This window comes from Marmota marmota, unplaced genomic scaffold (genome assembly GCF_001458135.2).
Source record: "Marmota marmota marmota unplaced genomic scaffold, marMar, whole genome shotgun sequence".
Taxonomy (NCBI): domain Eukaryota; kingdom Metazoa; phylum Chordata; class Mammalia; order Rodentia; family Sciuridae; genus Marmota; species Marmota marmota.
The window spans coordinates 11,586,146-11,602,015 of NW_026000205.1; the positions used below are offsets into that span (position 1 = coordinate 11,586,146).

General features: G+C 53.0%; 2 protein-coding genes across 3 annotated transcripts; both read right to left on the bottom strand.

Moving 5' to 3' along the window:
- Positions 1 to 728: 728 nt before the first annotated feature.
- Positions 729 to 4,662, bottom strand: LOC107151833 (hepcidin antimicrobial peptide). 2 transcript variants are annotated; one of them, XM_015497252.2, is made up of 3 exons: positions 4,393 to 4,662; positions 3,367 to 3,438; positions 729 to 841 (listed from the first exon to the last, which is right to left on the bottom strand). In XM_015497252.2, exons 1-3 carry the CDS (start codon positions 4,477 to 4,479, stop codon positions 737 to 739), a joined length of 264 nt encoding a protein of 87 aa, XP_015352738.1. In that variant the 5' UTR covers positions 4,480 to 4,662; the 3' UTR covers positions 729 to 736. The 2 variants fall into 2 exon arrangements, with proteins under 2 accessions (XP_015352738.1, XP_015352736.1); XM_015497250.2 differs by lacking the exon at positions 729 to 841 and adding an exon at positions 3,056 to 3,279 and having other exon boundaries at positions 4,393 to 4,632.
- A 1,883-nt stretch (positions 4,663 to 6,545) lies between these two features.
- Usf2 (upstream transcription factor 2, c-fos interacting) lies at positions 6,546 to 15,864 on the bottom strand. Its single transcript, XM_015497232.2, has 7 exons — positions 15,822 to 15,864; positions 15,260 to 15,410; positions 15,052 to 15,139; positions 14,710 to 14,768; positions 7,593 to 7,687; positions 7,326 to 7,454; positions 6,546 to 7,246 (listed from the first exon to the last, which is right to left on the bottom strand). The coding sequence occupies exons 3-7, from the start codon at positions 15,123 to 15,125 to the stop codon at positions 7,157 to 7,159; spliced, it is 447 nt and encodes a 148-aa protein (XP_015352718.1). The 5' UTR covers positions 15,126 to 15,139; positions 15,260 to 15,410; positions 15,822 to 15,864; the 3' UTR covers positions 6,546 to 7,156.
- Between the last annotated feature and the right edge of the window lie 6 nt (positions 15,865 to 15,870).

Below are 15,870 nucleotides of genomic sequence, written 5' to 3' on the forward strand. Positions count from 1 at the left end.
GGTGGGTGGGGTGTCATTCAGTTTAATTAGCAAAGTCAGGTTTCCCATCTACCAGGTATTTATCAGAGAGGTGGGAGAGGGCTTCACTCTCTCAGTACCAATACTAATAAAATAGTACTAATCCTTTACACTTAGGAGGTCTGTGACAGTTTCCAGCCTCTCCATACTCCTCCCCATACGCCATTTGCAGAAGGGCAAAGACCTGGCATCGGGCTTGGCTCTGAACAGACTGAATGGACTGCAGGGTCCTCCCGCTGCCCTTGGGGCTTCCTTCAGGAAGCTGAGTTGAGCAACTCAGGGACCTGGGCAGTATTGCCACCAGTAGGACCCAAGTTCTCCAAGGACAAGTTGTTGGCGGATATGGGATATGGGACTGTCCAGGAAAGGGGGTGTTATTTGCCATTTCCACTCTCCTGGGGTACTCATAGGTTATAGCCTTGACATTAGCAGGAGGGGAAGGGGAGTCTTGAGGGGTGGGATGGGGGTCAGGCCATGGGGAGGAGCTTATTGGATGCTCCCATTTTCTGAGGGGGCGGGGCTTGGGGATTTGGGCATTCTAATTAGGGTGGGTGGGACACCTAATATCACTGTTCAGCAGGCGTGCTGCTTGAGAGTTTTGAACTGAGCACGCAGGCGGAATGTCCACTGTACACGGTACTGCACATGCTCTATTCTGCTTTCAACTGGATCAGGGCTTGTGGTTTTAGTGTCTGTTGGGTTAAGCTTACCTGAGAAGTTAGTGAAGCAGAAATGACAAGGTTACAAGAAATAGGTGTGATGACCTTGGCCTTCTGGGGTCCTCCATCCCTTCATCTTCCCCCTGTCCAGCCTCTGATGGCTTCTAAGGCAGAATGCAAAAAAGTTGGTAGTATACAGGGCTGCCCTCCTCCCGGTTGGGTTTAGTTTGGCTTACAGAGTGTTGATTTTAAAAAAAGGTTCTTTTAATCAGTTGTTGTGAGGATGGCCCTAGGCCTGAGCCTAAGCAACTCCATTTTAAAAACTCCAGTTTGAAACCTGCAGTCTCCCCAGGCACACCCACAGAGCAGAGCCCTCCAGTGTGGCCTCAGACAGGTCACTTCCCCCACCCTGATAAACAGTGAAGCCCCTGGCAGGCTGTCCTCCCCTGATAAGAGGGAAAGGCCAGAAGATCAGGGTGGAGACCACCAGACCAGATGTTTCTGACCCCAGGGTAAATGATGTCATGGAGAAATCTGGTGGTAGCTGATAAGGATTGAAAGAGGGGTCAAAAGCCCCCAAATTTAGTATAAATAATAGAGCTGATGAACAGGGATTCAGCCAGCAGGAACAAGGATGCACTCGAGCTGGAGAGCCTGATGAGGACCTGACATCCCATCACTGGTCATCGTTTGCCTGATCCTCTGTGTGATCCTCACCACCCTCAAACTCTACGGCCTCGTCTGGACCCTGGTGAGAGCCGCACCTTCTCCCTCTCCTCAACCGGCCGTCCACTCCACACCAGGAGGAGCCTGCCTTGGTCCTGACCTGGTCACCACGGTCTGAGTGAGTGTGCAACTGCTGGACGGAAAGCCTGAGGCTTGAGACTTTTGAACTGAGCACGCAGAGGGAAGGTGTGTCACTAGCCTGTCATGATTCAGTGTGTCTGCTGTGCTTAGAATAATCGAGAATTGTGTGCTGTGTATTAATTAATCTAGAATTGTTTGATGTGAACTGATTTCGTCTATTGCAGTGCCCAGCATTAAGGATTGTCATTTTCTTGATTAAGAACCTATAGAGTGAAATTATATTGAGTGATTTGAGTGAATAAAGCATTGAAAAGGGCAGAAATGTGTGGACATTCTTTATTTCTCCCCTCAACTGCATATGTCACAATTTTGCCCCCTTGCAACAATTGTCAATATTTAAAAAATCAGAACATTTCATTAAAAAAAAATAAGAATACCCATCTCCTCTGAATGAAGTCAGAAGTTCTCACGCTTTGGCCTGCTTTTGGGTCTGGTTGCCATCTTTTGAAGGTCCCCTTAAGGGGGCCCCAGGCTGCCTTCCTTCCTGTCAATACCCTTCCTTCCTATCAAAGGGCCAAGGCACTTTATCGTCCTGCAGGCACTGTTGTAATCTTATGAGGGAGGGAGATAATCTCTTTCTACCAAAATTAGGTCAATAAGAATGAGACTGACTCAGGGAAATTCATTACTGTAAAGGTGAACAGTATTCCTATGTGCTTCACGTGAAAAGTGTGTCATATTGAGAGAACACAACCTGAGATGCTCCCGTAAAGCAAATCCAACATTCCTCACTCACTTACTGTACCTTTCTGATCCCCGATGGTCAGTGATTCTTTGAACTCTTCTAAAAAAAGTTTTAAGAATCTCAGAGAGATTTTGTTTTAAGTTTTTGTACGTTAAAGCTGTAGTTGCTTAACGTAATAGAAATTGTAATTGATAGATTTTGGAGCTCGAGATATACAAGCACATATATCAGCTATCAGCAATGATGTCATCGTGTCACAGAGCCTTGCAAACACGACACTGTACACTTTGGAGAGTGAAAAATGGCAAATAACGTCTTAGTAGTTTCCACCTCATGGAGCCCTGGAAGGAGTCCCTGAATCTTACTATGAGAAGTTTTATTAGGCAATAGAGTTTATGACCCCTGTTTTAGGAAGACTCCAAAGACCTGGGTATGGTGGTGCTCATCGATAACCCCAGATACTAACGAGGCTGAGACAGGAAGTTCCCAAATTCAAAGACAGCCTAGGCAACCTACAGAGACCCTGTCTCAAAATAAAAATAAAATAATAAAATAAAAATACATAGGGCTGGAGATGGAGCTTAGTGTAGAGGGCTCCAGAGTTTTCAATTGATACACACCAAGATTCTGAGGAGAGGCAACTTTGTTTAACTTTTCATTTCTTGCTGTTGCAACATAAATTCCAGGTCTTTTGAAGTGGGGAAAGAAGGGAGAGAACAGAAAACAAATTTACTTCACCAACTTTCTGGCAAGCTCCCGTAACACACCAATCTAATATTGGCCCTTGCAATGCACGGGCTGCGAGAAAGGACAGCAGACACTCCAGTTTGAAAAATAAAAGAACCAGGCATTTTATTCCAAGACGATGGTTGGAGGGCAACAGGAATAAATAAGGGAGGGAGGGAGGCCCAGGGGCTCAGGACGGGAAGACTCTACAGGAAGACTCTAGGTCCTGCAGCAAATTCCACACCCAGAATTTGTACAGCAATTGCAGCAGAAAATGCAGATGGGAAAGTGGGTGTCTCGCCTCCTTAGCCTCTGGCTCACCGGCTGTGGGAAGGAAGGGAGAGTGAGTGGCCGGACGCAGCATGGCCTGGGCAGGCGAGGGGACAGGGTAGGGAGTTAAACCACTCTTACCGTCAAGTGGGCTTCAGTCACAGCTGTGTACTGGGGGTGGCGCTCTGCCGGCTGCCTCGTGAGTTGCCCTGTCTGTGAAAGAGAAGGGGGCATTGAGGATGGCAGAGTCCAACAGAGATCTTGAACTTGCTCCCACCAACCTGTTCCTCCCCAGGTACTTGGTGACCTCATCATTCAGCTGGCTCGGAGGAGGGAATCTTGCCTTTCTGCTTTCCTCCCTGTTTTCCTAAAAGCATCCCAGATATGTCACCTTCACTCTCTGCGGTCACTCCTCTTCTTCGGGGTTGTCACCCTCCCTTGGCTGGATGCCAGCATCAGCCAGGTCTTCCTGCACCGGGCCCCTTACGATCCAGTGACTTTCACTCAGACTCTTACCATCAGAACATGGCTTTCCTCATTAAAAAAGCCTACAGCCCTTCCGAAGCACTCAGAGGAAAAGTCAGTGTCCAAGCAGCTGCCCACGAGGCTGGCCCGATCTGTGTCCTGCCCACCCGACCTTGTCTCCTGGCACCATCTCCTCCCATCCTCAGGAGCTCCACGCTCCTGCTCACCTGCTACTGTCCAAAGCACAGGCCAACTGGAATTTTCTCACAGAACACTCTTGCTTGACTATGGGCCCCTGCCTCCACCTCTAGTCCCCCTGCCCTGTGGTCACACTACCACTGTCCTTTACATCATTCGTGAATAGTATTTATTAAACAGAATTATTTATTTGTTTAATTGCTCATTAACTAATGACCTGACCAAGACATAAACTCCATAAGAGCAAAGATGTTGTCTCTGCCTTACGCATTGCTTTATCCCCATTGTATACAATAAGATTTGACAGAGGAGGCCCTCAGTGATACTTGTGTCATTACATCAGGGTCCCCGAACTTGCCACTCCATCCCTGTTCTTTCAGCAGCTGCCAGTGTCCCTGAGTTGTCCTGAGCTTTGCTCAGTGCTAGGGGTCCTCCGGCTGCCTTCAGCAGCCCCTTCCCAGGGGCTGACCCTCCGATCCCCGTCCTGGCCCCAGGGGCTCTTACCTGTTGCTGGAGGCTGGAGGTAGTGGCCAGGCTGGAGAGGAGGAGGAACAGGAGGCAGGCAGCTCGGATCTGGGTGTTCAGTGCCATTGTGCTGTCTGTCTGTCTGACCTGCTCTTGGGTCTAGGACTTGCCGTGGTGACTGGGGTGCAGTTACAGTGGCTTTTATGGGGCCTGCTGGAGGCGGTGGTCCGAGCCCCCACCCCTTTGCCCTAACTCATTTCCAAGAAGGTGGTGGCGCCGAAAAGGCGGGAGAGATAAGCGGGAACAGAGTGACAGGGAACAGGGTTGTGTCACCCTCAGCCAGCAGAGGTGTATTCAGGGGGCGGGGCAGACGGGGCCACAGACACAGGCGTCTAGCCAGTCACCCAGAGTACCTTTTTCCCCAATATAACGTCACCCTGTTGATCTCAGGGAAAGAAAGAAAAATTCCACTTTTTGTCCCGGAAGTTGACCTGGTTTGTGAGTAGAACCCTCGACCTTGTCTCCCAGGACCATCTTCTGGTGTCAGATTCTCAGGTGGTCCTCAGGTGTTCCCCGCTGTGTCTCCAGACTTGTGAATGGAAGGGGTGCCCCTGGCTCCTGTCCTGCCCCTCCCTGGCATTCTCATTCACACCTCTCTATTGCTCATGGGCCCCTCAGATGGGCCCGGCATGGTTTGCGGGGAGAGCGTCCCATTCCTTAGGGTTCTCTTCACACAGGCTCTGGGGGGGCGGACACCAGAGAGCCAGGTGCCTGGGGAACTCGGCCCACAGGAGCCCCCAACACGCTCTGTGCTGCTTCCCAAGTATCAGAACCTTGAGACGTGGGCCTAGTTGCTGGAAAATGACTGAGTGAACTTTTGAGCATGAAAGATGGCAGTCGTGGCAACAGCTGGCATCTGCTGGCTGCATCTTCTATGCCAGCATTTGTATCAACTCACTTGTGTCAGCCAGTGCCACCTAGGTAGCCCCCGACTTCCCCAACCTGGGCTCTGCTCCGTATCTGGGGGCCTTGGTTGCCTTCTCAACACTGACCCCCGGGTCCTGGCATCTCTGACTCCAGGGCCCAAACCTGGCAGGGCACAGTAGCACTAGACCTGGCTCAACAGGGGCAGCCGGCGCCCACCCATCCCAACACTGTATTTCATGGTGTCATACCTGTACCTTGAAATCAGCAAGGTTTTGTTTTGTATTGCTTTTGAGCTTGTTCCCAAGCTGCTCCTAGGAGGGGAATGAACCAGGGCTGTGTGGTGCCTTCATTCCCCTCTAGTAGCTGGGCCACCTCACAATGCATGTGGCTCAGGAGACCCACGGATCTCAACTCTGGAGACAGGCTGTTGGCCATTTTGACTCATGCCATCGCAATCCATTGGAGACTTAGGAGTGACACTTCTGGCCAGTGAACTGCTGTCAGGACCCATTTGAAACCACAAAAATGGACGGGTGCTGGGGGAGTGAGGGCTGCTCCCTACCACAGCCCCCCGTCACTCTGCTAGGGAGCTCCTCCTGCCACCCACTCTCAAAGACGGCTTCAAAGGGGGATGATCAGGAAAAGGGCTCTCAGAGGGGAGAGGCCAGTTGGAGGCACTTGGGGAGCTCAGCATGGTGACCTGCAGCAGGCCTGGATTTGGGGAGGGCATGAACAGGGGCCAGAGGAGGCTGCGAACGATGGGAAGCTCACCCCGAGACAGCAGCGTCCCCAGCCCTAGCAGCATGGCTGCGTCACAGCTCAGGCCAGGTTTCATCACCAGCCAGGGCCAGGGGTCACAGCACAGGCGCCAGAGCCACGGTGCGAGGCGACAGGCTGACGGGCCAAGCCTGGCTTCCTGGCCATCTGCCCTCCCTGGGGGTGGGGGGCTCAAGGCCAGGCCCCATCATTGGCTGGTGCGGAGGGGAGGGCTTCGGCAAGGGCAAGGCTGGGAGCCAGGCCTGTGGTCAGGAATTGCTGACCAAGGGACCCCAGCCTCTTCTCCAGCATGCAGCATGTCCTTGACCCCAGCTCCCCTGACCCCACATCCATCTCCCCTGGGTCTCCAACACACAGACTGGGTACCCACTGGTGTGGGATGGCAAGGACTGGCACACAGCCATGACCACAGCAGCTGAGGCCCTGGCCTCAGGGAGCTCTGTACAGACGCCAGCTCTCCCCACACCTGAAACGCACAGACACAGACAGACAAGGCGGGGGCCACGTGGGCCAGTTTATTGCAGTTAAATACCTCTCTCTCTCTATTTTTTTTGTCCATTTTTCCATAAAGAAAATTACACACACACACACACACACACACAAACACACACACACACATGCGCACACACACGCGCCCGCACACACATACACACACCCAGAGGGAGCAGGGATCCAGAAACAAGAGGTGGGGTGGGACATGGCCTCCCTGCTTAGGTCCAGGTCCCAAGGATGGCCCCCCCCAAAAGCTCCCTCCTTCCCATAAGCACCCTGTCTCAGCACCTCTAGAAACCAAGGAAGCAGCGGGAAGCGGCAGGGCCTCTGTCCTCCCTTTAGCCTCCAGGTGAGACCACTAGAAGTGCCAGGGCATGGTGAGGGCCAGGGGAAGGGAGACCGACAGACAGATGGGGAAGGGTATCGTTCCAAGTTGAGGAGGGCGGTGGGCAATGTATCCACAGAAATGCATTATTTCTCCCCGTTTTTGTTAAAAATCTACTATAAAAAACGCAGCTGGGGGAGGGGCGTCTGTCCCTCTCTGTGCTAAGGGCTGGGGGAGGGGGCAGCAGAGACCAGCGGCTGCACACTGGGGGCGGGCGTCACGTCACTGCCGGGTGCTCTCGCCCACCATCTCCAGGTTGTGCTGCTGCAGCTGGGCTCGAAGCAGGGCGTTCTCATTCTTCAACTCCTCGATCTGCAGACATGACAGGGGTCAAGGGAGTGAGCCGGGGCTGGCTCCTGAGGCCCCAGTCTGGCCCCAGCATGGCTCTCACCTGTTGCCGCAGGAGCTCATTGTCCATCTGCAGCCGCTCGGCCTCCTTGAAGGTCTCCTGCATGCGCTGGTTGGTCTGGCGTAGCTCCCGGATGTAATCGCAGGCCTTCGACAGGATCCCCCCTTTACTCTGGGGCAGCGGGTGGGCAAGAGCATCAGAGGGAGCACTGCCCACCATCCCATCCCAGGACAATTCTGTGCCCACTGCCAGCCAGACTTCCTGGAAGAGGCCTGGGAAACTGGGCCACCGAGGCTGGCGGACACTCACCGCTCCTGTCTTGCTGTTGTCTGCATTACAGTCTGGAATGATTTTTGAAAGTTGGACGATCCAGTTGTTGATCTTGTCCCTCCGCCTCCGCTCCACTGAAGGAAAAACAGCAACAGTGCCGGCTACAAGGACAGCACTTCCGGTGTGCCTGGCAGCACAGGCTGTCGGTGCTGAGCACACCAAGGGACAGCGAGGGCCCTGCCTAAGCCTATAGCCAGGAAGTGCCAAGACGAGAACCCTGACAGGCCTCCCCCAAGCTGGCTTTGCTGCTTCACAAGGAGGAAGGATCAAATCCTGACCCCTCGTGCCTCACACCTCAGGCACACCTCACACCCTGGCAGAAACCAGAAGCCAGGGACGGTGGCCATTTTGTTGGCCTGCCCAGCATACTGGCAGAAATCTGAGTCAACATTTAAAAATTAAGAAATTTCACTCATAATGGGCATCTTGGGCTTCTTTTAAAAGATGGAGTCTGGGCACAGTGGGCTCATGTTCTTGGGAGGCAAAATTGACACAGGATCCTACAACACTCCTGTGCCCACAACCCCTACATTTGATTCTCTACATCGTTTCAGAAACTCTGGGTTCCATGATCTTGTTTTCCCACTTTTTTTTTTCTTGGTACCAAGGATTGAACCCAGGGACACTTCTTAACCACTGAGCTACATCCCCAGCCCCATTTTTATATTTTATTTAGAGACAGGGTCTTGCTGAGTTCCTTAGGGCCTCACTAAGTTGCGGAGGCTGGCTTTGAACTCGCAATCATCCTGCCTCAGCCTTCCAAGCCACTGGAATTACAGGTGTGCGCCACCACCATCTGGCTTTCCTTCTCATCTTTAAAAATCAAAGTCTAATCTCATCTTGCCCCTATTTAAAGTCTTTCTCCAGGGTCCTGGCAACAACTTCCAGCTCCCCAGACTGGCACCCATGGCTCCCAAGGGCTCCCCAAGGTCATTTGCTCTTGGGGAGCATGATGGAACATGAGCAGGAACCCTATACCCTGAAGGCCAAAGATGGTGAACTAATAGAGAACTTCACCTGGAAAGTCCGGGTTTGAGATTTTATTCTATAATCTCTACAGTGTCACTCGGAAGCAGCTGAGCTGGGTGGCAGTCACCCCTGCAGGCAGGCCGTGTGCTCTTCCTTTGGCCAAACTCAGTCCCTAAGCTGCTCTCCCTAGGAGCCGGGTGCACTGGACCCCAGATCCTCTCAGGCTCCCAGAGGCAAGACTGCCTCAAGCCTTCATTAGCAGCTGGTTCAGGGCCACACCCCGTGGGGACACGGAAGCCCCAGGCACTCCCAGCTGCCCTCACCCCAGCCCCACCCTCTGGCCAGGAAGGCTCAAGAATTCTGTGGAGTCTGTGGAGTGCGGAGATTAAAAACCGGGTAAGGGGACATTTTCTAAGGGTTGGAGAATGGTGACGGCAAACCAGCAGGGGGAGAAGGGAGGCGCGAGTGAGGGCGTCCTCTCCACTCCCCCCCGGAGATCAGCACCTCCACCCAGCCCTGCCACCCCCTCGAGGGTTGCTCATGGCAATATGATTTTACCATAGAAGCCACTGTCTTCTCTGGGTTCGTCCACTCCTGCTGACCAGCCTTTCCTGCCTCCAAAAGCCTTCTGTATTGGCCTGGGTGACATCCCCCTCCAAGGACGACTCTTCTCCCCTCCGATCTCTCCTCCCAGCCCTACTTCTCCTCATTGTCCTCTCTTCCTCTGGAAACTGCCCTACACCATGCTGAGAACGATGCCTGGTGCCCGGGGCTGCACTTGCTGCAGGGGCCGAGCTCAGTCTCTCACTCTGCACTGGGCTCTGGTGCAGCTTTGCTTCCCATCACCGTCATGGTGAGTGGGATCTGCCACGGAGGGTAGCCGCACCTATGGGGACTCTGTGGCCAAAAGTAGCAGCAAAGCGGAGTCCACCCCAGGCCTGGCAGCAGCACCACCACATCCCTCCACAGTGCGCTCTTCCCAAAGCTCTCAACAGCAGCTGCCTCTCGGCTTCCTCTCCCTCCACCTCAGCCTTCCGAGCCAGCCGGGGCTGCAGACTCATCTCTTGGCACTGTCATTCCAGGCCGGCAGGGGCAGGGATGGGGGCGGGGGTGGCCTCTGTAGTTTACATTTACTTCTGAAAAAACCTGCTGCCTTCATGGTGGCCTGTGGGACCCTCCAAGAGGCTGGGATCTAGGGTGGAATCAACTCCTGGTCCTGTCTTGCTGACACTCAGCACCGCTGCGGGGCCACAGTGACCCCACAGCTAATGACTACACAGTGCCCGGGAAGGCCGGGTGGGGCAGAATTTTCTGCCTGGGACTGAGGCTGGGATGAATCTTCAGAGGAGACTTGAGAACATCTGAGCTGGCTCCCGTGAGGAGGGGCATCAGGTGATAGGTGGCAAGAGCCCAGAAATGGTGACATGAAAACACAATGTGGGTGGGTAGGGGGAGCGAGAAGAAGTGCCACAGGTGGTCAAGTCTTGCATGCTCTGCTGGTGGCGCTGGACCTCAGCTCTTCCTCCAGAGCTCCAGCCCCTCAGGCCCAGGGCTTGTCACCCCAAGCAGTGGTGACGGGATCAAGCCTGTGGCTTGGGAAGACATCAGAGCACTTTTGAATGGAGGAGGCTAGGGTCACATTCAGTCCATGGGAGAACTTCTGTTACACCCACGCAACACTTAAAACACAGTCGAGCAGCACAACCTACCAGGACTGAAGAGAGAAATGGACAAACTCACAAATCTAGTCTGAGAAGTCAACATTCCTCAACAACCGCAAGAAAAAGCCAACAAAACAAACAAAAAATAACACCAGGAGAGAAAAGTCCCACACTCAGCCAAACTGGCCTCCTTGACACAGAGAACCTTTGCCCACAGCCACAGACACACGGCCAGTCAAGTGCACACGGCACTTTCACCCAGCTACCAATGTTGGGCCCTAAGGTCTCAGAAAGTTCAAAGAATTTGGAACCACATAAAGTATGCTCTCTGACCACAAGAGAACTAAATTAAACATCAATTAACGAAAAAGATATCCAGAAAACCCACAAATATTTGGAAGTTAAGCAACACACTTATAAATGACCCAAGGGTCAAAGAAGTAATCAGAAGGAAAATTGGAAAATATTTTGAACTCCAGGATAATAAAGACACAACCTATCTAACGCAGTGTTAGAGGGCTGGGGCTCAGCAGAGAGCACTTGCTCACATGCGTGAGGCCCTGGGTTCGATCCTCAGCACCACATAAAAATAAATAAATAAAAAGCAGTGTTAGAGGGAAATATACAACATAAGTGCTTGCATTAGGAAAGAAAGACTTAAAATCATATTTTAAAGCGAGGGAGTCAGAAAAGAAACACAAACACAAAAAACAAAACCCTGCATATTGAAGTTGAAAGTAGGTAGATGAAAGGAATTAGGAATATTAATAGTGAAAACTATGAAATACAAAAAGCAATTCAATCTGGTATTTAAGTCAGATTTCATATAAAGATTTGGATTTCTGGCCACAGGCTGACCCATGCACCCCAGTTCATTTGGGGTCCCCTGTCCCCCTCTGTGACACACTAAACATAAGGCACTCCCTCAGGCCCCTGCAGGTGTCCTCCTGGGAGAGGCCCCTGCAGAACAGCCAAGGTGGGGAGGAGGAGAGAAGCTGAGTGAGAGCCATTTACACAGAGCCTTGAAGATGTGGATGCAGGGCAAGAGTGGCAAGCTGCTCTGGCCTCAGGTTTCGGGTTTGGGTGACTGACAGGACTGCCTTCCACTGCTGTGGACAAGGAAGTGCTGCAGGGGAAGCTCTGGGGAGGGGAGACAGAGTTCTCTTTTGGACAAAGTTGATCTTGAGGCATCTCAGACAGGAGCGATGGAGATTTTGAGTGGCACTTCCAAACAGGGGTCTAGAGTCCAAGGGAGAAGAATGGAGTCAGCACAGCTTTGCACAGAACCAGGATCCAGGTAGTGGACAAAACCCAGGGCGGACACAGAGGCAGTGCTCAGCCTGCTGTGAGTCATAGACTCTTGGAGAAGAGAATGGCAGGTACTTATAACTGGGGTCAGAGTGTTAGGGACACTGACCAACCAGAGCTTCTGAGGGGCCATCCCTGGACCTCATGAGTCATACTTCTGAGGCAGATGGAAGAGACCTTAAGAAACACCAGCCACCAAAGCCATTCTCCAAACTTTCCTGATGTGAAGAAATACCTGGAACATGCATCAGAAATAGATTCCCCTCTGATCTAGTCATTTGGAACTTGCAGGGAGGGTCCTGGAGAGTTTGATTGTTAATAAAACTTCCAAGAAAAGTTGGGGGACTTTGCTTTGAGGAACAGATGGAGAAGAAGCAAAGACTGGAATGTTGGGAGCTGTCACATGGGAACCGAGCACCCCTTAGCCCTGGGCAATGAGAATGTGGCGCTGTGGCAAGCCAGCTGCGGGCTGTGTGTGTGTGAACTATGGGCATTGAGCGCACAGGGTGGACTGAACCGACGCTGCCCCTCTTTTTGGGGGGCCTCGCTCTGGTCTTTTCGTTTGCTCTGCCAAGATCTCTACACAGCTCATGAGATGGGCGTGGCCTCCCTAGATGTCAATCTGCTGACAGCAGACATCACCAAGCTAGACTCCACCACTGAAACCTGACCCCTTGCCTCATTTGAATGGCTTCTCCCCATTAAAAGGGTTCAGCTCAGCTCCTCTCTCTCTTTCCACGGACCCCTAAGGTGAGAGGAGCCGTCACAGAACCCAAATAAAAAGGCGTTTCTCTGTCTCTGTGTGATTATTTCGTGCAGCCCACTTCCCCTGGAGTGACCCTGCATGTTTTAGTCGTGGAACTGTAGAAGAATCAGAGAGGGTAGAAGAGAAGGGGACATTCCTGGAAAGGGGGTGGAGGTGGGGGGGGGGGAACATGGTCAGATGCTTGGAGCTCAGATGGGAAAGGAAGCCAGTGGATTTGGCAATGAGGTCATCCTGGGTGACCTTCAATGGAGCCCATCTGTAGGGCCAGACTGCCACCGTAAAAGGAGGATTGGCAGATGGTGGGTTCAGTGTTACGGAGTTTAGGAGCGGGAGGGCAGGACGTGCTGGAGGGTGAGAGCAAGTTTAGGAGGAAAACTGCTTTCTGGAGGATGAAGACTACTGGAAACCACTTGAACTGCGGGGAGAGGTGGAGGAGGTGGGAGAGGTGGAGGAGGTGGGAGAGGTGGAGGAGGTGGGAGAGGTGGAGGAGGGTGGGGGGGGCTGGAGGGCGCGACAGGGATGTATACTTCCAGCTTCCCATGCAACAGCAGTGGGGCCTCCCAACCTCAGCTCGCTGATCTCCACTGGGAGCCCTGGAGTGAGCGTGTTAGTGCCATTATCCAAAGGACAACACAGGCAGAGCCGTTCAACGCTAGTCTGAGGCCAGGAGGCTGGAACCATGGCTGCTCTGGTAGCCCACTGCAGGGCCCTCAAACCTCAGCCCCTCAAATCAACCCAAACCAAGCTCCAACTCACCCCGTCCCTTTAAAGCAACCTGATCTCAGCCAAGGCCCTGACTCTTCAGCAATGGGAGTCTTCTCTCCACACCTGGCCTCTTTCACACCTGGCTGTCTCAGGTGGACACCCGTGGTCACCTCCTATTTTCAAAACTTCTGGTTTCCTGCCACTCTTACCATCAGTCCCCACTCGGGAACTTTCTACTGGCTTCCCGTCACACCAGAACCCCACTCAGAGGCAGGGACAGCTACCCGGGAAGCCTCTCATAAGGCCCAGAGGAATCTGGCGCCAATAGCGCCCCCTTCCTCCTTCCTTCCATGAGTTCTCTTCTTACACACAAGCTGGGCAGCAGTGCAGGGCCTGAGCCTTTTCCATGCTCCCTGCTGTCTGGGACTCCTCCCAGATCCCCAAGTGTCTCATTCCCTAAGGTCCATTCGTGCCTCTGCACAAATGTTACCCCTCGAGAGGCCATCAGAGCACGCAGCCACCATTCCTCTCACCCTCCTCACCCAGCTTTATCTTCTGCAAGTGTCCACCATGCCACCTAAAGCCACATTGCAGCTTCGTGTGACTCGTTTCTGCCGTCAGAGTGCACACTGTGAGTCGAGACCTCGTCTACTCTATCATCCGCTGCACCTGTGGGCCTGAACTCTGGGCTGCCAGAGTACGCACCTGTCGGCCCAGTGCCTGAACTCAGCCAGCGGCTCAGAACAGAAACGCGCAGGGAGCAACCCCACCCCACAGCAAACGGTTCAGGACCCACAGCCTTGCCCAGCACCCAAGGCCTTCCTCAACCCTCGAGGCTCTGCTCCCCAGGCCACCACATGGAACCTCTACTACAACTGAACCAGCACCCCTGAAGCAATATGACCCCCACAGTCTGCTCACAAAGTCTTCCTGGTTTCCTCACATCACTGCACTTCAAAACCTCAGCCATAGGTCCTCCCTCTTCTGAGCCTCCATGTTCAGGCCAGGCTCTAGACCTGGCACAGGGCCTGTGCTGCCACGCCAGGGATGCAGGGTCAGTAAATATTTATCCAGTGATGTCTGTTTGGTATCAGTGCTCCCTTGGCACCTATAGGCTGCCGTATCTGCAGTGACGACGATTAAGGCAGGAAGACCCAAGAACAGCACCAAGGGTCAAGAGTTCAGGATGGGATGTGCTGTTTCTAGGAAGGGCAGGAGGGTCTGGGCTCACCCAGCCAGAGGCACAGCCTCCTACAGCTCAGGTGTAGAGTGTGCGCCCAGGGGACCAGAGCTACTGCTGGAGGGCAGATGGGCATGTAAATGTCGTGCAAGGACACAACAGATGCCAGGTTGGTTCAGGGCAGCCAGATCAACACAATTTCTCAAGAAATCTCTATGTGAATGTAAAATCTGCCATTTTACATGCTGACCACCAATGCAAAACCAGGAGCTGGGTACCACATCAACAGCTGGCCAATACCAATTGCCTCTCTGTTCTTGAGCCCATGCTCTCCTCTCTTGCCCCTCCATTTTGATTGTTCCAGCATTCAACAAGCACCTGTCAAACACTAGGAAGGAGTCTGGCGACGGGCTTCAGCTGCCTCCGTGTCTGTAATGCCAAACCCAGGACTGGCTGTGCCTGGGAGGCTGCAGCCTGGGCCAACCCAGGAGTCTCATCTGTCCTTACCTTCGTTGTGCTGAGCTCTTCTTCTCTCATCCCGTGGTGTTCTGGTTCCGTCAATTTTTCTAGAAGAGAAAAAAAATGGGCACCTATTATCTCAGGCTCATTTACCTAAGCATTTATTTGAAAAGTTAGACTCTGCAATTATCTTTGTATGGTAAACTCATGTGCAGAAAGCAAGAGCATGGTCTTTCTCTACTTGCCCTTCAGACGTAGAAACAGACTAAAAATGCACCTGGTGCCTGCTGTGTGCTGACCTGCCCAGCTCAGAGACCAGAAAACCCTCCCTTCTTCTGGTCTCAATACCAGACCTCCCAGCATCCCTGGGACTGAGACTCCTGCACCTACGGGGAATAGGGGTGTGTCCGGGGTGCGATCGTCCTCTGTGTTCCTGTCTGCAGCACATCCTGGGGTGTCATCATGACATAGAACTGGCCTGCAGGGGAAGCAGGGGTTAGCGCCAAGATGGGGCAGAGTTGGAACTGGTTGGGGACTTCCCTCCCTGATAGGCCTGTTGCTTCCCCTGCCTTCCACCCTCGCCACTTCCTCTCCTTACCTCCGGCCTGCAAGCTCTGGTCGGTGGTTTGCACGGACACAGCAGTGGTATCTCCCACACTGGATGCGGGGAAATAGGCAAACCGGGCCTCTCCACTGACAGCCTCCGCTGCTGGGCTGCCACCATTGCTGAAGGGATTCTGGATTACAGCCTGGGGAGTAGGAGGACACAGAGGCCACCCTTAGCTATCTCTGTCCCCCTTGTTGCTATACTTGATTTTTGGTGCATTTTCTGTGGGGACGAGGAAGCCCTCTGAGCGCACTATTTTGTCCTGTGTCTGTGACAGTGTGACAGCCAAGCAGCTTGACTCAGCCTTCACTTGCTGAACTGTTCATTTTTTACTCCAAGAGGATTTTCACTTACAGACATCATCCCCATTTTACAGGAAAAACAGACAAAACTCCAGGAGATTTAAGGATTCCCTCTGCCCAAAAGGCACCTGACCCCACATCATCCGACACCCTAAAGGTGGCATGTGTGCCACCTCACCTGCCCCACCCCCTGGAGCTTCCAGGATAGTTAGCATCCCTCTCCATATTCCCAGAAGTTGTTGGGCACCTACCAGTGGGAAGGGTGCTGCGGGACCTGGGGGCACAGAGGCAGCGGCGGGG